Source organism: Thalassophryne amazonica, chromosome 20 (assembly GCF_902500255.1).
Source record: "Thalassophryne amazonica chromosome 20, fThaAma1.1, whole genome shotgun sequence".
Classification (NCBI taxonomy): Eukaryota; Metazoa; Chordata; class Actinopteri; order Batrachoidiformes; family Batrachoididae; genus Thalassophryne; species Thalassophryne amazonica.
Genome location: NC_047122.1, coordinates 52587302 through 52611462, shown reverse-complemented (window position 1 = coordinate 52611462; position 24161 = coordinate 52587302). Strand labels below are relative to the sequence as shown.

Genomic DNA, 24161 nt, shown 5'->3' with positions numbered 1-24161 from the left:
ATAATGCATCTTGCCATAGAGCAAAAACTGTGAAAACATTCCTTGCAAAAAGACACATAGGGTCAATCTGTCTTGACGCTTTGATGTCTTCCTTGGTCTACCTGTATGTTTGCCTTTAACAACCTTCCCATGTTTGTATTTGGTCCAGAGTTTAGACAGCTGACTGAACAACCAACATCTTTTGCAACATTGCGTGATGATTTACCCTCTTAAGAGTTTGATAATCCTCTCCTTTGTTTCAATTGACATCTCTCGTGTTGGAGCCATGATTCATGTCAGTCCACTTGGTGCAACAGCTCTCCAAGGTGTGATCACTGCTTTTTAGATGCAGACTAACAAGCAGATCTGATTTGATGCAGGTGTTAGTTTTGGGGATGAAAATTTACAGTGTGATTCTATAATTTATTCCTCAGAATTGAGTGAGTCCATATTTTTTTTCCCCCTCTGGTCTAAAAAGTAACCGTTACTGACTGACACAATTTCTTTTCCTGATTTCTTATAGTGTTTCTTAATGCCAGAAAGTTGCCATTTGAAATGACTTTAGTTTTGTGTCATGTCTGATCTGCTTTTTTTCTACAAAATTAAACAACTGAATGAACATCCTCCGAGGCTGGTGATTCCATAATTATTGCCAGGGGTTGTAATTTTACAAGCGATCAAAATGAGATTTATGGAGAGCTTTGTTAAGTTACCCCAACCTCAGTATAGGTTTTACAAACAAGGAAACACTATCTTTTGGCCCATCTGCACCACATTAGTATCAGAACTTTGAAAAGAATATGCAAGAAAATGTGTATTCCAGAGGAGGACCCGCACAGACTTCAACTGTAGTTCTGGCGATTAGTAGCTCCCGAAATTGCCTCTTTCCCAGAGGAGATGGCTGGAACTGGCAGTCTGCAGGGTTATCGCTTCTCGTATAAATAAAACTTTATTCTCATAATATTATGACTTCATTCTCGAAGTCTTAAAAAAAAAAAAGTTTCCCTAAATCAGCCTCATATCCAGTCAACTCGACACTAATGGAACTGTCGCACTTGAAGCTCTCTTCCTCAACTAGTGCAACCATCACTTACACTTAAAGCAGCCATGTCGCTCTCATGACATTGCCTGATGTTCTTCATCACCGTCTCCTCCGCCCTCGCGCATGCATCCGCGTCACCTTTGAACGTGACCGTCCGCTCCAGGTTGTACACAGTCAAGTCCTGCAGACTGGACAGAATGATCGGGGCAACAGCAAACGCATTAAACTCGTGTTAATGACAGCGGGGTTCTCGTGTGCCCTTCCAGGTGGTGTCAGTAGAGACCACACAGAGCGCATGCATGAAACATGAACTTTGGAAGTACTAGAGGTCCGACTCCTAATGCAACCACATGCCACCAAGGAGGCAGCGGCGCCATCACCGAATGGGCAAACATGCAGAGAGTCACTGCAACAATAAACCAGTTTGTTTACCAGTTTACTACTTTGTCTGGTTCTACATCTGCGTGAGCTTCTATGCTTTTATGGAAATGCCTTACAGCTGTGTGTGCTACGACTGTTTTAACCAAAGGAAAAGCTGGTGAAAAACATCTGTACTCCAGCGACTATTTAAATTTCTTTAAGAAAATCAAAGAAACTGCAGCAGGATGACCAGGAGCGCTGCTGATCATGTTATCTTGTAACGAGTGGACAAACTGCAGGACGCAGCAACAAGCTCTTTTTGAATTTACACTTTTTTTTTTTTAAATCCGATGTAGACTGATGTCCAGATTTACAAAGTCTTGTGCACACAGATGGACTTGAGCATTACGCCGTAACTCACCAATTGCAGTTACGCTTATGCTGCACATTGACTTCAGCTCTAAACTGTCAATTCAAGGTACCACACTATATCAAATGCATCTGTAAGCACTATTAATATACTTTCATGATCCATAAGATAAATTTATATACTGCTTTGCTGTCAAATTACTGGTTTACATAGTTCGGGAGCACTTCCAGTTTCCATGAGTGATGAAAGATGGTGCCAGATGGTGGCACGCTCGCGATACATGTGCAATACAGAGAGTTGGACGTCTAGTTCATCTATGGGTCAGTCAAACCATCTTACGATGAGATTGTGATCTTTGTTCCAGTTTCCTGTTCAATCTTTTTCAAGTTGCGTCCGTCCTTCCCAATTAGTCTTCCCACAAAGTTGTTGTGTACAAGGATCTTCAGGGGGATTTCTTCAGTACTACACACACACAAAAAGGGCTGTTATTAAAAAGTGCGACGCCCAAAAACCCAATATTTAAACAGCGTGGCTTCTACATTTGTAGCACATTTCAAGTTCCGATTAATAGTCTGCTTATATACAACAAGCATTAACAGCATACAGGCTTTCCAGGTCTGATCTGACTGGAGAGAAACACCACTAATCAGAACAAAAACTTTAGAAAGGAATTGGATGTAAAGGATTGTCAAGTTTGAACCAGATCAGATTTATAACTGACACATTGGTAATTACAGGCTTATGCACGTAGAAGATGCAGAGAGTTTATCACCACCACAGCCATCCTTTAGAATTTAAAACCTTGTTTCAAGTTACAGATAAGGACAAAATCATTAGTTCCCCTATGAAATTTTACATTTTCAATATTTTTCCAAGTGCTTAAAAAAAAGGCAAGGAATTTTTCATCAGCATTTCTGAACAGCCTAGTTTTATTTTGGATGTTAACATTTATTTATTTACTTACTTTGCACACACACACACACACACACACACACAAAAAACAAAACAAAAAATAAACCAAAATCACAAAAACCAAAAGGGTCACAATTATTAGCCCCCCTCTGATGCTAACAGTTAATAGTGTATGTTTTGGGTTGTTGGAAGACAAAGTGACAACCCAGACCCCCTCACATACCATATTTACTCCATTTTATTATTTATTTTTTATGCAATTGCGTAGCAGCTACTACATGCAGAAAAAACATTTGAGTCTGCACTGCTTCTCTTGCATGAAGTATGCATGTCCGTAAGCCCCGTAAGAGCATACTGTATACAGCATGTATGCAAGCGCACACAAACGACAGTCAATAAATGCACCCCTTTTTGAAAATTGCAGGCTTCCAGAGCGTTTAGAGCAAGTATGGTATCCTCTTTTCTTCATGATTCCTTCTACCTTGAGGAGATTCTCAGTTCCAGATGCACTGAAGAGTCACCACAGCACAATACTTCCACCGCCGTGTTTCACAGTGGCGACGGTCTTCGTTGGTTATACGCCTCTCCCTTCTTTCGCATTTGACCAAAGGCCATGTATAATCTTTCTCCAGGTTGTCCTTCGCATATTATTTATCTGGCTTGTAGGAGTTGCTTCTGCAGAACTGGAGTTCTTCTTGGTCTGCAAACTTACAGTACATTCCTGTCCATGGCTCTAGTGATAGTCCTCTTTGAAACTACAAATCATGAAATGTCCAAGTCATTCACTAATGTCCTGGCAGTTGTTTTGGAGTCTTTAGACATCTGTCACCCCCCCCCCCCCCCCCCCCCCAAGAGTCTGTCTTGCTTTGAGCATTACAAAGATAAAGCACATCACTGCACAACAGTGGTTTGTGCTATGGTTTAACAAAAAGGTCAGTTCTTAGGAGCTAATAATTCTGACCCTGGTAGTTTGTTTTTTCTGAAATAACTTTGCTTCCAAGTGCAAAGTAAAATAATGGAAACATCTGGAAAAAAAACGGCTTAGAAATGCTGAATTGAAAATTCTTTGCTCTGTTAAAAGCACTTGGGAAAACTTAAGAAAATACAACCTCTGGCAAAAATTATGGAATCACCGGCCTCAGAGGATGTTCATTCAGTTGTTTAATTTTGTAGAAAAAAAGCAGATCACACACATGACAAAACTAAAGTCATTTCAAATGGCAACTTTCTGGCTTTAAGAAACACTATAAGAAATCAAGAAAAAAAGATTGTGGCAGTCAGTAACGGTTACTTTTTTAGACCAAGCAGAGGAAAAAAATATGGAATCAATCCTGAGGAAAAAATTATGGAATCACCCTGTAAATTTTCATTCCCAAAACTAACACCTGCATCATATCAGATCTGCTCATTAGTCTGCATCTAAAAAGGAGTGATCACACCTTGGAGAGCTGTTGCACCAAGTGGACTGACATGAATCATGGCTCCAACACGAGAGATGTCAGTTGAAACAAAGGAGAGGATTATCAAACTCTTAAGAGAGTAAATCATCATGCAATGTTGCAAAAGATGTTGGTTGTTCACAGTCAGCTGTGTCTAAACTCTGGACCAAATACAAACATGGGAAGGTTGTTAAAGGCAAACATACTGGTAGACCAAGGAAGACATCAAAGCGTCAAGACAGAAAACTTAAAGCAATATGTCTCAAAAATCCAAAAATGCACAACAAAACAAATGAGGAACGAATGGGAAGAAACTGGAGTCAACGCCTGTGACCGAACTGTAAGAAACCGCCTAAAGGAAATGGGATTTACATACAGAAAAGCTAAACAAAAGCCATCATTAACACCTAAACAGAAAAAAACAAGGTTACAATGGGCTAAGGAAAAGCAATCGTGGACTGTGGATGACTGGATGAAAGTGATATTCAGTGATGAATCTCAAATCTGCATTGGGCAAGGAGATGATGCTGGAACTTTTGTTTGGTGCTGTTCCAATGAGATTTATAAAGATGATTGCCTGAAGAGAACATCTAAATTTCCACAGTCATTGATGATATGGGGCTGCATGTCAGGTAAAGGCACTGGGGAGATGGCTGTCATTACATCATCAATAAATGCACAAGTTTACGTTGATATTTTGGACAATTGAAAGGATGTTTGGGGATGATGAAATCATTTTTCAAGATGATAATGCATCTTGCCATAGAGCAAAAACTGTGAAAACGTTCCTTGCAAAAAGACACATAGGATCAATGTCATGGCATAGGGTCAGTGTCAATGAGCAGATCTGATTTGATGCAGGTTTTAGTTTGGGGGATGGAAATTTACAGGCTGATTCCATAATTTATTCCATATTTTTTTCCTCTGCTTGGTCTAAAAAAGTAACCGTTACTGACCTGATCTTTTTTTCTTGATTTCTTATAGTGTTTCTTAAAGCCAGAAAGTTGCCATTTGAAATGACTTTAGTTTTGTGTCATGTCTGTGATCTGCTTTTTTTCTACAAAATTAGACAACTGAATGAACATCCTCCGAGGCCGGTGATTCCATAATTTTTGCCAGGGGTTGTATTAACTTTCATAAGGGGCAAATAAGTTTGTTCTCATCTGTACATTAAACTTCAAACCACACAAGCGTTCAGAGAGCAGTTGCTGCTTTGGCTACATTCATACCAGAAGTTGCCGCAGGGCTATGTGGGCCTCAGACCGTATCAATTGAGTAGTTAAAGAAAACCCTCAAGTTATTTCTGTGCTTTTAGATTGACTCTAGATTAATTCTTGCAGAAACCGTCTGCCTCAAATCCATCATCCGCTAACCATCCAGCAGGTGGCAGGCATCTACAGGATATTAAATATTCAGAACAAAGTTGCACTGGCAACAAAATACTTTGAAACAGATCGGACCACCACCAAAACTTGCTTAAGCCTTCTGTGACCTTAACGACCTTTTTGACAAAAAGGTCAGTGTAATTTGCACCCTCAAAACCTCCAGCCTCTTCTATCAGCTGGTGGCAGTAATAAAGTTCCCAAAGTCAAAATGCATCTCATTGTTGAAGACAACTTACAATTTTGTGTCAAGGGCCTCCTTCTGCATAATCTCCATGATGGTTCTGCATGCACTTGAACAACCTTCAGGGGTCGAGTGAATTGTGATGGGCTTCTCTGCTGCACCTGCGTTTTCTTTTCTATGGATGTCGATCCTGATGGAAACGATTGAGGTTAGAGACGCGTAGATTCAAACAACCCCACTAGTACAGCAGATAAATTCGGTACAAATACGCCTTAGATGTTACTCGTTTGAAATAACTGATTAACCACCTGGATTTTCAATAGGCAGCCAGCTAGGAGTCAAAATTAAAAGATGCTCTAATCATATTGAAAACTATATCACATTATTTGCTTGATCATAACAATTCCAAAAAGGTATAGTTTAGACTATGACTGTTGAATGAATGACTATGAATGTTATGGAGTTATGGGGTAAAAAGAGCATGAATGGTGACAAAGGTCAGTTTCAGTTTGTACAGGGGTCAAAAGTTAAAGCTACCACAATTTTGGTAAAAAGTGATGCAAATTGGTTGAGCTAATAGGATGAATAAATGGAGTAGTTTTGACAGTGTTGAATGCTTGGTCTCTAAAGTAAAAGGTCAAACAATGACCACTGGATTCTATGACATGTCACATACACTCAAAAATATAAACGCAACACTTTTGGTTTTGCTCCCATTTTGTATGAGATGAACTCAAAGATCTAAAACTTTTTCAACATACACAATATCACCATTTCCCTCAAATATTGTTCACAAACCAGTCTAAATCTGTGATAGTGAGCACTTCTTTGCTGAGATAATCCATCCCACCTCACAGGTGGGCCATATATCAAGATGCTGATTAGACACCATGATTAGTGCACAGGTGTGCCTTAGACTGCCCACAATAAAAGGCCACTCTGAAAGGTGCAGTTTTGTTTTATTGGGGGGGGGATACCAGTCAGTATCTGGTGTGACCACCATTTGCCTCATGCAGTGCAACACATCTCCTTTGCATAGAGTTGATCAGGTTGTCAACTGTGGCCTGTGGAATGTTGGTCCACTCCTCTTCAATGGCTGTGCGAAGTTGCTGGATATTGGCAGGAACTGGTACACGCTGTTGTATACGCCGGTCCAGAGTATCTCAAACATGCTCAATGGGTGACATGTCCGGTGAGTATGCCGGCCATGTAAGAACTGGGACATTTTCAGCTTCCAAGAATTGTGTACAGATCCTTGCAACATGGGGCTGTGTATTATCCTGCTGCAACATGAGGTGATGTTCTTGGATGTATGGCACAACAATGGGCCTCAGGATCTCATCACGGTATCTCTGTGCATTCAAAATGCCATCAATAAAATGCACCTGTGTTCTTCGTCCATAACAGACGCCTGCCCATACCATAACCCCACCGCCACCATGGGCCACTCGATCCACAACATTTACATCAGAAAACCGCTCACCCACACGACGCCACACACGCTGTCTGCCATCTGCCCTGGACAGTGTGAACCGGGATTCATCCGTGAAGAGAACACCTCTCCAACGTGCCAAACGCCAGCGAATGTGAGCATTTGCCCACTCAAGTCGTTTACGACGACAAACTGGAGTCAGGTCGAGACCCCGATGAGGACAATGAGCATGTAGATGAGCTTCCCTGAGACGGTTTCTGACAGTTTGTGCAGAAATTCTTTGGTTATGCAAATCGATTGTTTCAGCAGCTGTCCGACTGGCTGGTCTCAGACAATCTTGGAGGTGAACATGCTGGATGTGGAGGTCCTGGGCTGGTGTGGTTACACGTGGTCTGTGGTTGTGAGGCTGGTTGGATGTACTGCCAAATTCTCTGAAACGCCTTTGGAGACGGCTTATGGTAGAGAAACGAACATTCAATACACGAGCAACAGCTCTGGTTGACATTCCTGCTGTCGGCATGCCAATTGCACGCTCCTTCAAATCTTGCGTCATCTGTGGCATTGTGCTGTGTGATAAAACTGCACCTTTCAGAGTGGCCTTTTATTGTGGGCAGTCTAAGGCACACCTGTGCACTAATCACGGTGTCTAATCAGCATCTTGAGATGGCACACCTGTGAGGTGGGATGGATTATCTCAGCAAAGGAGAAGTGCTCACTATCACAGATTTAGACTGGTTTGTGAACAATATTTGAGGGAAATGGTGATATTGTGTATGTGGAAAAAGTTTTAGATCTTTGAGTTCATCTCATACAAAATGGGAGCAAAACCAAAAGTGTTGCGTTTATATTTTTGTTGAGTGTATGTCATCCTGTAACATGATAACTAAGCAGGACACATGCTCCAAACTATTCCTTTTTAGAACTCTGTTAAATAATTTCCATCACTTTTTAATCAAAATTGGGGCAACTTTAACTTTTGACCCCTGTATAAACTAACCTTTGTCACCATTCTTGCCGTTCTAACCCCATAACATGTAGTCAGATAGTCCAAACTATACCTTTTTGGACACTGATCAGCAAATAATGTGGTATGGTTTTCAGTATTATTGGAGCATCTTCAATTTTGACTGCTGTGTAATTCTTCAATTGACCCCCTCAGCTGGCTAATCGGTTATTTCAAAAGACTAATGTCTGAGTATTTGATGCTTGTATCACCATTTGCAGGATTCCGCTCTAAATATTCTGTTATCTGCTGCACTACGCCCCATAAACCTCAGGATATTTGCTGATAGATTTAAATGCCACAACCATGTGCATTTTTCTTAAACAAAAAAAATCATCAAATTTGTAGCTACAACATTAACTGCTGTTGCATTTTGATTTGTTTTGCCTGTTCCTGTGATACTGTTGTAGAGCTTTGATACCCATCCAGTGTATCAACTGGGGCACTTCAGAATTGTCCACATTAACAGACATCTACAGAGACTTGGGGTCTACAGAAAACCTGATGATTTTTTTTTTTTTAAATAAGTTCTTGAGCTCTAGGCACGTACTTTGAGTGGGTCTGTTTCGTGATGTTTCGGATAGTGGCACCCTCCTTGCCAATAATTGCACCTACAAACTGAGTGGGAACCAGCATTCTTAAGGGGATGTCAGACTGCACTTTGGGCCGGGCACCCAGACCCGGCGAGCTGGATCGAGGGGGTCCACGAGCATTATAGCCTCTCCTGCCCCCAGCTGATTGAGTATCTTGTGCAACAGCTTCATCTGGGATATAAGACACCTTCAAGGCGTAGTTCTCCATCATATATCCATTCAGCTTCTCAATCGCCCTGAAAAACATGAGAAATTAATGCCTCAGGATAAACCACAAAGTTTAAATGAAGTACAGAGGTCACCAACCACGCTCCTAGACATCACTTGCACTACAGTCCTTTCTCTACCAGAGATGTACCTGCTTCAACCACAGCTGATTAGTCAAGTCTCAACATTTCCCCAACTCTTGATTGGCTGAACACTGACTTAGTCAAGCAAATGGGTGGACAATGGACTGGCTATATACACCACATGGTGCACATAGCATGATATGGGTGCGTAATTTGCACCACCCGAGGCAGCCATATTGCATTTTGGGATGTGTGGGTAGTTTATGTGATAAACTTCAAAATATTGCTAGTTTGGATCAAAGATTTAGTTGTGAAAATCAGAAGGCTTTTCGAATTTCACCTGGGAAGAGCAGAAGCAGCCATGTTGCATTTAGGGAATAACCTTGTGTCTGATCATGTGTCGGACATTCATGCTGGGATATGTGTTCGAAAATATTGCTTTACCAGAAAAGCATAGCCGGCAAAAGGGATATTTTCACCTTATATAATGGCATAAATGTCCGACACAGACAAGGGGGTTATTCCCATTCTAATCCAACTGCATCGTTTGCACGGTTTATTTTTCTGTAGGTAATTCAGTCTGCGAGGGTAGTCTTACCGTCTCTCCAACAGCGGTCAGGGTGCGGAGTAATCCAACAAATGTGAAACAGTAATTCTGTATCAGAATCCACGTCAATACTTTCGTACGTTATCTTAAATGACCCATTTCGGCGGCAGCATGCGACTTTCTCTCACTCTGAGCTAACAGCACTAAAGCTAGCAGAGCGCGCAGGCAGTGTTCTGATGAATTGTGAGTCTCGAAAGTTCCACGTCTTGACAATGCTGCGCATTCACAGTTGCACGCAGAGTACAGGAATGACATCTCGTCAGAACGGAGTAATACATCTTTGTCCACCGGTGTAATATTTTGTTCCCTTCCACAGCTATTATACGCCTAATTATGTCACACGATTAACCAATCAGATTTGTGGAAAAAATTTAATTGACTTAGAATTAATATTATACATTAAATTTGTGTAGATGAGGGTGGTGCGAATAGGAGTGTACGACATCCTAATTTACATATCAGTGATTTATATAGTACAATTCAATTCTATTGCGTTATTGTGACGCCAAAATCTCACACGGGTATTATTTCAATGTTGCAATGATATAACCTTTTATGGAATTGAGATCAGGTTGTGGTCCAATATGGGTACACCCCCCCCTCTAAACTTCTGTTTTCACCCAATTTAAGGAAAAAAATAAATTAGTGTCAGTATTCAGTGTTTTGGTGTACAGAAATGTAATTCAACAGATTTAAGCCACATAAAAGTCAAACTAAATGAATTAATCTCCACAAACATTTATATCTAGACAGCTTATTGGACTCAAACCCCACAGAGCTTTAAAAACAGTGCAACAATTGCAAAATATACCATTTATTAAAATCACAAACTCATTGAGGACTTGTCAGAAATGGCCATTAGATGCGCTACCAGAGAGTCTACATGAGACAAACTGAAGCGAATTGGTCACAAGTTTACATGCCGGATAGGAGCAGCATGGCTTGATGGCACTTGCGCGCTTTTAACCCGCGCACTGCCGCACAATTCGCCGGGCCAATGCAGCCCGCTGGATGCTGCGCTGTGTGCTGCGTTAAATAAAAATTATTTCGTAGCGGATTAATAATTTGCTCCCAGACTGGCTGATAAAACTATCTCTATTCGCTCCGGAAGCACAGAGGAATTTTCTACAGCAGCTTTTCTTGTGTGCTTCATGGGGTGGACAAAGCGTTTGGAATAATCTCAAAGGCAATTATTTATAATATTTATATTGTAATAGCTTGGTAAAATGGTTGCATTTTCACTCCTTATACGCATCTGTAAAATTATGTTTATTATGGATTTAGACAGTTGTTTGACCGACCGTCTGTTGACATTTCCCAACAGTTTTCTACATGCCTTCGTTTCCCCCAGTAAGAAAGATCCAAAGGGACAGAACAGTTCAGACATTTTGCCCATGTAAGAGCAGTGAGCACTCGTAACGAGCGCCAGAAAACTCCGGTCAAATGTCGCTTTTCATACGCTACTAAATTGCCCTCTGATCTGATGATAGGGTTCAGAATTTTGTCCACTTTCAGCCCTGGAGCATTTATGTCTAACGAAACCACTTGTGTGCTTGAGTTGCTCATGCGGAGCGCCAACACTGCAATATAATTCAGGTACACCAGGGGGCACCAGATTGCTAACTTAACCCCACCCCCTTTCCTCTGAATTGCATGCCAACCCTCCTGTCATTGCTGCATATCAAATTAATGTAGGCTTTTCTCTTTTTTTGGTTTAGAGGAGGAAATCATAAGACAAGAATAAGAAAAGCAGGAGAAAACCAAGAAAAACAGAAGTTTAAAAGCTCACAGATAGACCAGTACGCAGGCGTGCATTTGTACTCACAGCCTGGCCTGGTCCTTGGCCGCATATCGAACGTTGACCACTGCCGTCTCTGTGTCACTGTTTACTGCAGGACGACACACACACGAGTCAGTCACATAAGAGTGAATCTACTAAACAAATTGATTCGATTATAATACTACAGTCCCATTGCAATTCTACAGCTGCAACTACCGATTGTTTTCATTATTGAAAAATCAGCGGGGGGGGAATCATCAATTAGTTGATTGGTCCATAAAGTCTCCGAATATTGACCAGTGTTTTCAAACACCCAGGACGAAGCCCTGAAATGTCTTTTTTGTCCACAACCCAAAGATTCAGTTTACTGGTCGAGAAGAATAAAGAATATTTGAAGATGCTGAGAGAATTTAGAGATTTAAAAAAAAACCTCTTGTTCTCAACTTTGTCATTAATAGGGAAAGATTTTCTTTTTTAATTAATTGGAATCGTATGCCTTTGATGTATCAACCCCTCTAGGAATTTATATAGCCATTTTTTAAAGTTACTGGCCGTAACGCAAAAGTCATGGCACCAAAATCCAACATTTTTTCCTCCGTATATTAATTAAAAAAATAAAACTGAAATTAATTTTGCATGTTTTATACATATTCTCAATATAGTATGCTCGGCTCCAGCCCCTCCGTGACCCTTCACTGGATCAAGTGGGTATAGAAAATGTATATTTTGTTCTTAAATGTGCTTATTTATTACCCGCCTGCACACAGACGACCTTAACCACACCCTGTGTGCACCTTTTTTGTCTGTAATATGTTGACAGACTAGAAAGCTTGAAATTTAAATTCCTTTATCCATTTTATTTGAGCTGTCACAGTATCAAGACTGGCCACAGTACTTACACAGGTCAATGCCCAGTCTGAAGAAGGAGGGAGGCAACATGTAAGAACATAAAAAAAAAACCACATTTAGCCAAGTCAAAAATGTGCGCTGCAGTTAATATTTACGATGGCCTGATCTGGTTAGCAATTTACGAAGTTTAGTGGCCCGTACTGGCCTGGGCCACCTCAAACATCAGACAGAGCTCGATGTCGATTCCTGTCCTTACCATTGTCGCCATGCTCTTTGGCGCCATGTCACGACACTAAACCCTGCATCAAGCAAGTAAAACCGACAAACTTTTGCAAACCTACATTTTCATCCACCCACCCACACAGACGATTTGTTCAGGACCAACAATTAGCATCGATAATAGCATGAATAAAAATCTCAATTCCCACATGTAGCGATTAATAGTCACTGCAATTCTACAATGCGTGGCTAAAAACTAGAGCTTGTCCACGGCACAGCGTTTGACTGCAACGTGGAAACTTAAACACATACTACACTGCCCAGATCTACCAATGAGGGTTAAATCTGCAATCAGTATTACAAATAACTTCATCAGATCCTTAGTTTAAAGTTAATTTGTGATGCCAGCTGCAAAGTTGTTTTTTTTGCGGGGCACACACACACATCTGTTGCCAAGAACAACAGGAGACAAACCGCTTTGAACACATTTGAGAAAGTAATGTGTTACATTCCAATGGTGGCTAACTTGGGGGGGAGCACGTGTACCCCCAACACAGAAGAGCACGTACAACAGTATTTGATGCTGTGATAACTAACCACTCACTTCAATTTCAATGGAGCTTTGACATGGGAAAAATGTTTACATTGTCAAAGCAAAAAAATAAGATGTACATACAATTAATATTCTACAGTAAATAAATGTGTAAACAGGAGATGTGGGATTAAAATAGTAAAATTTGTGCTTTCAGTGTAATAGTATACTATAAAATATGTACTATTATACTGGTCAACATGATTTTTTTTTTTTTGCATGGGACTTCAACAGATTTTGGGTCATTTGGGGGATGCTGAATCCAAATCTGTTAGTTTTTGCCAATCACATCACATTTTTGAGATATGAAGACATTTCTCATATCAAACATTGAAGCAAAAGCTGCAGTCTTACGGCTCTTTGTTCACATATCACCAACCAGGTTAAAAAAAAAAAAAATTATGCTTTTGTGCACAATTAGTATCAAACTCATGAGTGAATGAGCAACTTTTACATAATCCATCAATATGGAACATGCAGATTGCAAAAAAATGTAATGTGATAGAGGAAAGCTGAGCTCGGATTTGATTAAGCACCCGAAAATTACTGTAAAAATCAGTTCTCAAAGTCCATGAAAATTATTTTTTTTTCCTCAGTGTTATACATAGAAGTTTAATCTCCTGTTTTGGGTTTACAGTGGTTTATGTCCATTGCTCCTTTTCATTTGCCTCACATACACACCACTGAGAAAAGGTCAAAGTATAAGTGTGGGACTTGTGGGGACCCCATCTGTAAGGGTTAGACTCCCATTTACCTTGTTCACAGCTCTCAACTCCACCATACTGCGCAAGCATACCATCCAAAACCTGAGATATAAGAGGAAAAAAACAAAACCATACAATTGGACATTGATACATTTGTCGGTTCATTTTGCAGGTGCATTAAAAAGGTTCAAAACCCTCAGTTCTGCATATTTTTTAATATATATATTTTGTGCTGATATCTGTATTAGAAATACTTAAATTGAATTTGTGACAGGGACCAGGTTATGAACAAAGAGCTTGTTTACAGCAGAACCAGTAGAGACTGAGGACACAGTCCATTAATTCAAACCCCAGAGTTCACCGTGTTAGCTGGCTAAAACGTGCTGCCTTCTCCTTAAAGACGTACACCATAAAAAGATAATACAAGCTCCTTCTGGCTCACTCAGACTGTGTGGAAAATTGTAAGAAAAAAAAAACAAAAATATAAAATGATCTTCTGCAATGATTTTGTATTATAAATAGCCTGATTTATCAAATCACCCATGAAGAAGGTTTGCAGATAAAGTGTTAAATGTACACATTAAAAAAAAAAGGGTTTCAAACAAAATATTAAAATTTCTTTATTACAGAAAATAAAGATGAGGATTCATTACAAAAAACAAAACAATTCATCTTCCATCTAATGTGGCGACTGTAGTATTGCAATCCATAAATATAATCAAACGTCGGGGGAAGAGGCTCCAAACCTACACATTCAAGACTCCAACCATGCTTAGTGAACGCATGGCCACACCCCCAAGAGCTCAACCCTTCTTTCTAGCCAACAAGACTGCATCCCTGCCCCCCCAACTCCACCAACCAAGCAACCTCCCGCCTCTCCGCCATCTGGCTCTGCCATTGGCTGCGTTGACAGCGGGAGCTCCCTGAAGCGATGAATCGCAGGCTGCCGGCTGGTTACGCCGCCTGCCCGTCAGCAGCGAGCAGCCAATGGAAATCCAGGCCATTCTGGAAAGGGTGGGGTACATTCCAGCAGGAAGCAGTGACTGGGGGAGGGGTGAGAGCTCATGCTACACATTCTGTGAATCAGTGCACATGGCAGGGAAGGGGAAACCGTCCAGGCCCACCCACCCACCCAGCATGTGAACACGCCACTACTCCCAACGCTGCCGCCACCAAACTTCTGTAGCTGTAGTGCCGTGCACATCGTGACCCATTGTCTTCTGTACCTGATAAGATGTTCGGAGAGGCCTTTGCATCAAAAGATACCATTCTTCTAATTCCTCACCGCCCCCTCCGAGGGGGTGTCAAACCTTTGTCACCTTCTGACAAAGCAAACTACTCGCTCGATCGCTAGGCACACGGGTGGATGTGGAGCAGAGGGCCCTGCAAGTCCACCATTACGAGACAGCGCCCGCCCGCAACCATTCAATGGCAGGGAATGAATCTAAAACTGCACCTAAAATATTAAGAGTTTTAACAAATCCTACAGGAAACGTCACTAGGATGCATTTTAGTACTCAAAGACAGTTAGACCTTAATGTCAACAGCATACACAAGTCCAAATTAATTTTAATTAAAAGTCAGTCAAGACATATGCTTTAATTTCACTAAAATCTGACATTGTCTGACTTAATTACATATGCCCAGTAGTTTAGTGCAAATAAAATACGTTGTTAGTGCCATGTAGAGTATTTGCATTAAAATGACAAGACGTGCAGTTTTCCACTAATCAGGCAGTGTGATACATTTTCATTTTTACACAAAACTACCATTTCCTGGCCCCTATTTATGGAACTGCATTTAATTAAAAACACTGATATTTAGTCATTTATGGTGAGACATTCAGGTTTAAATGAGCCACTGCAGAAACCTGCTCCAAACATGCGATGGACTTCGCCTTTCTTGTACGAGGATGCCGTTTTGTGTCAACATAGGAGTTTCTTGGATTACTTCCCTAATAAAATTTGTGGGCACAATGTGTGTGTTTTTAAGTGATGTGCACAAATTCAGGCTTTGAAAAACAATGCAGCTTGAAGCAGTTCTGCACAATAGCTTTTTTTTTTTAAACAGTCATGAATTTTGATTTTCCATTTCTTAACGGAGGACAATGTCAGTACCCCAGGCATACACAACACAAACATTTTAGAGCTTGCATTTTCAGTTGTTTTGACCCAACAAATGTATGGGATAATTTTATTGTAGTGTTGCACACTTTTCTAAGAGGTGTAACAGTGACCAATGTGGCAACTTCTGCCCCAAATCATGATTTATAACAAACCTATGTAGTTCTGAAATATTTATAACTATAGTTACATCAAATTGCAATCATATTGATTTCGTCACTGCTGCTTCACATGTCAGTGCATTATGCTTTTATAATAAAAAATTTTTAAATAAAGAAATTTCCTAACTCGGTACAGCTTGGTGTAAAGATATACAAATTTTACAGTTTATCCTATTTATGCACAGAGTGTTAGCAGGTTAAACTGCCCCATACATGCTCTAATCCAAAGGACAACAGCTCAGCTATGAGTTTTATAATATAAGAGTTCAAAAAAAACCCTTCATATTCATAATGCCACATAACCTGTATTCAAAAACATCGCAAGAGAGCAACTACACAGTAAAAACTGCAGCGTGAAATAGACTCCAGCCAGATTCGATATGGTCCCACTCCAATCAAAGTGAAACCAACTCTATAGTATAAATGAATTAGTAGAGTTTAACAACTTGATTTGACAATATAAGAGCTGATTTTAAACTGTAAGTGTACATTATCGCGCACCAGATGATATGGCAGAACAATCGCAATCCACCTGTGTGTAGACCCATAATATCTTTCAATACTATTAAATTTATATGCATAATCATATACTGCAGTTAATCACACTATGAACTGTTGGGCCACATATCAGTCAGGACTTTGACAAGAGAGCCACTTCAAACAATGTGGACTCTGTGCATTACAGCCCTGTTGAGCAATACCTATAACCTCTATTTGATCAATTTCAAAATTTCTATTGATAATACAACTAGCTTTTCACACCCTATGAACTTTTAGGCCATATAGCATCAACGTCTGTCCTTTTCTGGATTAGGAGCACAAGTTATACGTGAATGCTTCAGTTAGTCCTGGTGGAGGAACCTCGGCCACAAACTGCCTTGTTTAGCTTGTAGAGGGACACATTTTAATTCCAGCAGTGCATTTTAACACTACAAATTTACTGTATACAGCTGATCCCATTAGCCTAAGAATCAAAACAGCCTGAATTGTCAGAAACTTTCAGCTTGCATGCTAGAAATCCAGCAAAAATTGAGAATATACACATACAAGGACCCAATAATTCCTAAAGTGCTGGCTATGAATACACAAAGTCAAAAGGTCCTCAAGAACGTTGCTATACTAGAAACTCAAATGCTGATCCCTGTCAAGCTGCTGTGTACAATATCCTACATCAACCTCTCATCTGTACCACGCCAAAATACCTTGTAATTTACACAAACCTGGTAATTTCATTCCCTAAGTTGGAGCCACAACCCTTCAGTCTCCAGCAAATTGATTGACCCAATATTGGTACAGGGGCGAGAAGAGATGGAAAGTTCTACCACAAGATGGAGCTCGTAACATTGACAGGGAACCAGAGTGTGTGATATTCAACCAGTTTTGGTTTTTTACCAACATGTTAATCATAATCAATAGCATGTTTATTTTATTCCACATTACACATCTTTGAAATCTTATAAGATCATACTCATGACAGCAGTTTGCTTCCACGTGAACCACACCAGTTCTATATTTACGGCACTTGTCATTTCCTCCCAGTTGTTCCCTGCCACACTTAACCGCATCGGCACCCCCTCCCCGCCACCCATCAAAATTTGAGCTGCAGTCTTGTTGACAGCATGCTCAGTTGAAACCCAACGATAGACAAGGTGGCTGCGGCGACCACTAAATAAGAACCGAGTCAGGCCGCCCCACCCTGGAAGCAGTTAGAAGCCTGTTAGCACTCACCTCCCACTGCATGTGAGGCGGGATGTTCCTGATCTGCAGTTTACAGCTCCTGGAGTGAAAACAAGATGGAAAAAGAGTGAAGGGGTGATCAAGGCAAGCGGTGGAATTGAGAAAGTTGTCCGGCAAATATTTAAGCACTTTTGGCAAAATGAAATAAAAGGCCAAAAGGTTCCTGTTTAAAAAAGAAAAAAAAAAAAAAAAAAAAAAACCTCCAGTAGTTCCTTTCGCTTCAAGTAGAGAGGCAAATTAAGAGTGGAGATGCTATAGCTATGACTGATGCTGCAATACCGTTTCCAGCCCAGTAGGTTTACAGAAACGCTCCAGGTAGGGCGTGGGAGGACGGCTAAATTAAACAAGAACCAAGAGTTCATTTGGAGTCACTATGGGTACTCAAAATTAAAAAACAAACAAAAAAAAAAAAAAAACTGCAACCCACGTTCTCCCAAATTACCAATTGGAGCTGTGCAGAGCAGAGGAATGACATGATTAAAAAAATGGAAAAAAACAAAACTGAAAAAGGTTAAAGAAATTTTGTCCAAAAATACCCCTTTACAGACTCCTATGTCATCTTAATGGGGCAAACCAGGGCTTCAAACCAAACAAACAGTGTTGCCATTAGCTGGGCTGCGAACTTGTTCATAGCGGCGCACAAAAAAAAAAAAACGAAAAACACTGAGAAACCAGGTTGGTGTTCTCATCCAGTTCACCTAAAGATCTCATTTTAGTTTGAAGTTAGTCATATTCCGGCTATGTCAAAGTCACGCGGACAATGCCAACTTGTCGATCGATGACTCGGACTTTCACAACTGTTTGCCTGGATGTTGCAGACAATGTGAGAAATGTGGGACGCTCCAAAGTCCACTGGCTGTTGACACACTCAAACCTAAAGGAACAAAACATACGTACAGCCAAGAGCTGAGGCATGAACGGCAACACACACACACACACACACGTGGATCCACAAACTGAACAGTGTGTTGAGATCAGGATTACACGATACTGCACATACCAGACAAGGCAGCATTCACAAACCCAGCACGAACACGCAATTTGTTGCATGTGAAAGTTGAACATTAGTGCTTTTTTCCCCCCCAGTCAATGAACTGCAGCTCATCTATTTCTGATTGTTAAAACTTTTAGACGATAACATCCGCCAGCTACGTGCACGGTTTGTCAAACGTAAAGACATGCAAGAAAGGGAATTTGACAAAAAAATACAATAGAGAGGTTGCGTTTGTACATCATATTCTGGGAAAAAGTATGGGTGGGGGGGGACTACTAAGAAATGCTGAAAACAAGCAAACATAAAATTACACAGTGAGGGAAAAGATTCTTGTAATCCATGTGTTAAAAATGCCAAAACTGCGGTGGTGCTTTAGTTTAAAAATAAATAAATAAAAAGTTTTAAAGTAAAGGGAGAATAAAACGGCATTTTAAAGAGATACAGCTGCTACAAGGGCCACAACACACTCATGACTTAGTCACTAAATTAGACACCAACTGGATGCAACGTATTTATTAAGAGGCTTCAACAAATGACTAAATGGGGGGGGGGACGTAAAGAAAAATTCATAAATAACTTTCCAAGAGGAATTCCAGACTTTTCCGGCCTACTTGTGCCATTCCTGCCTGACCCACCACCAACACCACCGCCCCTCAAGCACATTCCATACGCTCTGCATTGCGGTGGGAACGCCATACAAACGTTTCATTTGGAAAAGAAGGGAAAGAGCGAGAAAAAAAATAAAAAGATCTATAGCGCCACACACACACACACACACACACACACACACACTCAGGAAGTCAGTATGGCTAAGGGAGGTATACATTCCCTAGTCCCAGCGTTTGATTTGGGGAGGGGTGCGAGGGGTAACAAGGGCCCTCTCTGCCCTGTGGGGGTGGGGCCCCGTTGCTATGGACACAGACAAGTCCACCGACAGGAACATGTATAGCTTGGGTTAAAAGTGGAGGGGGTGTCGGAGGAGGAAAGGGCAGGGAGTGACTGGTCACGTGATGGCCAGGAGGAGCCCCGGCTCCTTATTTACTTAAAGGCCAATATTCTACACAGTCAACCCCCGCCGCCTGGCTGAGAGCTGAGGGGCCTCTACTATGGAGTACCCTCCATAGTACCCTATGGAGTACCCTCGTGTGTTCACGCGAGCGTGAACACACATTTGAGGAAACAAAAAATTTCACAAGATGAGTAACACGCCTGCATTCGCCTCCAGCTCACTGCACTCTACAATACTCAACATGGTACCCAACCAGTACTCAGTACACAGAGGAGCCGAGGGACTGGACTTAAGGCTTTAAAATAAAAAAAATAAAAAATAAAAAAAAAATAAAAAAAAAATAGTCCTTCCATGTGCCAATCATTCAGCACAATGTGACACTGGTTTACAGTCTGGCTACGATTATCTTGATCTGAGAAGTCACAACTTAAAAAAAAAAGGGGGAGCAAACAAACCTGCCATTCTGGTGACCACATTTAAAAACCAGGGCACAGTTACTGCAGATAAGGTTTAAAAATAATAGTAATAATAATAAAAAAAGTTCATAATTTTCTGGCACCCTGAGACTCCTGCAGGTCAAGTCGGATCGTGACCCCGGATTCTAGATAAGACTTACTACGAGCAGCCCAACATCATCTATGAAAAATATGGCACTATAAGACTTAAAAAAAACTGTTTTAATCTACTCAGAATTCTCACAAAGACCCATGCCTCAAAAATAAAAATACACACACACACGCTCCTACAACACAGCCATTTTCTTTCTTCCTGAACTTGGGACCAAGCAGCAGGTATGAGAGCAGGTGGAAGTGTAAGATAGCATCACTTTTATTGAAAAGTGACATTTTAAGAGACGTTACACAAGAAGTACAATCAAAACCCCAACACACACACAAAACCCCAACACACAACTTACACTTATAGTGGAAATGACCATTTGACAATGCATTATTTAAATTGGCAATTATATAAGTTAACTTGGACCACATGCAATAATTTGCAGATAATCCGCTAGATTTTTTATTGAATGTGTATTGATATGTAAGATTTTGATCAATGGAAGGGGGAAAAAAAAAATAGTGTATAATTGCATACATACTGAAACAAACCATTTAAAACAAATGGGTGTTTAAAAAGGACAAAATCATTTCAAGCCTTTTAAGTGAAAATATCAAGCTGAGTTTTTGGTGTACATTTTTGGCTTTGGCTATGTTCATTTTTCTACAATAGGCTGCTGTGACACTAATTCCAGCCATGACCATGCTTTAAGGCATTGTATCACATTTGTCCACACATTTAGCTTCTTTTGGCAAACATGAAGCCACCCCCCCCCCCATCAAAATCCAGCTTTTCCACATTCTTGCTTTGCCAGCTTGCTTACAGCACTTCCCTTTCCTGATGGGTTCAAAGGTTAAACCACAGTGACTGACCAAACCCCCAGCTGATGGCTGCAGCCTGGAAAGCACAGAACAAACCCCCACCCCACCCCCAGGTCCATTTGCATAGAGCCTATATGCTGCATACACCAAAATGTGCCATGTTTGAACAAGGGTGGACACACAAGTCTTGCTGAAGGTCCAGTCTTGCCAACATTAGCCATTTTCACCATCAAGAAATCATAAGGGGGAGGGGGGAACACAAAAAAATATGTAGTTTTCCTGCAAAAGCCTGCTACAATCTAAGCCATCAAACCACCCATGTGACAGCAAAGCTTGCACACCACCCACATATGGAAAAACAACATTTCAGTGTAAAAATAGCCTAAATACAAGCCATTTTCTGATTCATCCATAATTATAACTAGTTTATTTTATAATTTAATTGCGGGGAGCCATTTATTGCCAAAACTTCACAGAAGCCACCTCCCGCACAATATTAGAAATCCCTGTTGAAATTAAATTTGAGGGCGGCTGGATGGAGGTGTGATAATTGCGCAGGAGCAAAATTACGCACGCACAACGCCAAATAACACCTCACGCAGACTTGACGAAAAGCCCTACACACTACTTTTTAAATGACTATTTTCATGAAAATCGTTTACTCAAGAAACGAGAGGTCCACTGAGGTCCAACTCAAACAGGTTTTTCTGTGACTTTGGGGGGGCTGGGGGGAAGCGCGAAGGCTGGCCACTCCCCTCCTCATTCCGCTCGCGTTTTGGAATCCATGTCGTGCAACAGCAGCACAATGTGCAAAGGAGGGCGGAAGCGTAAAGAGTGACGGGGTATATCCTTCTCAAATGGACGACTCCGCCAGGCCTGTGCGCCTCCAAGCTCACCAACCGCCCGCAAACCGTGCGTCAAATCACGCACAGCTTTATACCAGTGAGTGGAGAAATCAAGGTCTCTCTCTCTCTCTCTCTCACACACACACACACACACACACACACACACACACACACAATAAATAAATAAAACGGGCGTGTGCTGCCTACAACACAAATCCACATTTAATTTACTTATTTTGTGCAGGAGCAAGCCAAGCCATGGCGAAGAGATGGCACATTACCACTCCACGACCCCCCACTTTTTTTTTTGTTTGACCTCCAACCATTTTAAAGACCATTCCCTGACCCACATTTCCTCACACAGCTCAATTTACCAAAATATTTCATGGAGAGATATTTGGAGTCATGTAGTAATTCGTAAAACGGCTGAAGAAAGGAAAAGAATGAAGGTGGCAAAAATCAAATCAGAAGCTCTCACCAGTTTTTTTTTTTTTTTAATGAATAAATCAAAACTACACCTACCTTTGACGTTTTGGGACAGAATACTCCACTTCGAGAACTTTTCCATGAAGTTCAACTTTGCCTATAGAGAACAAAAAACAATTTTAATTACATTCGCAACCTAACCCCCCCAAAAGACGTATCTTTTACGTTTTTCTTAGGTAGATTTGGTCTAAAAGTTGTAAAAATCTAAACAGTTACATCTAGAATCAACAGCGTCCTGGATATTTTTTTTTAAAAGGCGAAATATTTGTAGTTACTACGTGAAACAAAAAAAGAGGAGCGTCAAGAGGACACGAAGGGCCACACGTCAGCTTGTATTAGAACTTAGGTTATGCGTAACTGTAGCAGGAAATAAAACTAGTGGAGGATTCGTATTGGCCTACATTTGAGCACACACACACACACACACACACACACACACACACACACACACAATTAAACCACCTGGTGTGGTTGCACAAGCGAAATTGGGTTTTGTGTGCGTGTGGGGGAAAAGTGGAGGCCCCACTGGAGAATATAGTTTGAAACCTGGACACAAAAAAAGAGAATAAGAAATCCACGTTACAATCTTCGTGCCAAAAAGCTGCCTGTGCGTCCTCCTGCCCCCCGAACACCACATTAGCAGCCATTGTACTCAGCCTCGTTAATAGCGCGTTTTCCTCCCCTCACACACCCACACAATCAAACCACGCTTATTATTATTATTTTTAATGACAGCTAAATTACACTCAAACCCCGAGCAGTGTTCTGATCAGCCCCCGTGGTGTCAAAAGGCCAAGCAAAAGGTTGTACGGAAAGAAAGAAACGCACGGATACACCCCTCACCCTGTGCGTTTCTCGTAGCCAACTGCACCAAAAAAACAAACAAAAAAAAAAAAAATCCGTGCGTAATTCCAAAGATCACTTATTTTATTGCGCTTCCCCCCCTCCCCTCCCCCCCTATTAAAAAAAAAAAAACGCTTTGGGGTTCTCACCTGAAAGAACATCGATAGCCTTCATGGCAGTCTTCTCGTCCGGGCAATCCACAAACGCATAACCGGTTTTGAGAAGAAACGGACCACTGTGCGGGATCTTCCACTGCTCGAAGATAGTTTCGAAGTCCTCCTCGTTCGCCTCTCCGCTCACGTTGCCAATGTATAGCTTATTCATGATCTTGCACCGAAAATGGACAATCTTCACGCTGCTGGCGGTGGGTGGGTGAAGAGGGGGGGACAGTTATTTGCCCTCAGTGTTTGGAGTAGCCTAAAGCGCCGTTACTATTCTCCGGAGCGGCTGTGGCGTGCGTGCTTCCCGTCCGTTCGAGCCACAGACAGATTTAAACTGGCAGCCTGACGGTGCGTTCGCGCTCCCTCTCTCCTGTCTCTATCGCGCGATAAAGAAACGCTCAATTATTAATCCCGTGTCTCCAAACGATGGCGGGCCGAGGGAGGAGGAGGAAAAAAAAAAAAAAAAAAAAAAAAAAAAAAAAAAGGAGGAGAAACTACTTTGGCAAAGAGACACTGAATGTCACACACAAGGCTGGCGCCCGGTTCCAAAAGCAGAGCTGAGAGAGAGAGAGAGAGAGACACAGAGCGAGAGCGGAGGAAAAAAAATCCGCTGCTATCCGGCTTTTTTGAATGAGCCACGTGTTCAAACTACAAATCAGCCCACACGTGATGAATCCCAATTGCTC

The 24161-nt window shown here is 41.2% G+C and overlaps 1 protein-coding gene across 1 annotated transcript in view; it reads right to left on the bottom strand.

Annotated features, from left to right (window-relative positions):
- Positions 1-23849, bottom strand: part of igf2bp3 (insulin-like growth factor 2 mRNA binding protein 3) — a 48931-nt gene extending 25082 nt beyond the window's left edge. Inside the window, exons 1-9 of the mRNA XM_034161039.1 lie at positions 23464-23849; positions 22508-22568; positions 17750-17798; positions 13788-13839; positions 11419-11482; positions 8654-8932; positions 5724-5858; positions 2091-2213; positions 1074-1209 (exon numbers count right to left, since the gene is read on the bottom strand). Coding sequence (XP_034016930.1) covers positions 1074-1209; positions 2091-2213; positions 5724-5858; positions 8654-8932; positions 11419-11482; positions 13788-13839; positions 17750-17798; positions 22508-22568; positions 23464-23638 — 1074 coding nt within the window. The 5' untranslated portion in view covers positions 23639-23849. The remainder of the gene's footprint in view (positions 1-1073; positions 1210-2090; positions 2214-5723; positions 5859-8653; positions 8933-11418; positions 11483-13787; positions 13840-17749; positions 17799-22507; positions 22569-23463) is intronic.
- Between the last annotated feature and the right edge of the window lie 312 nt (positions 23850-24161).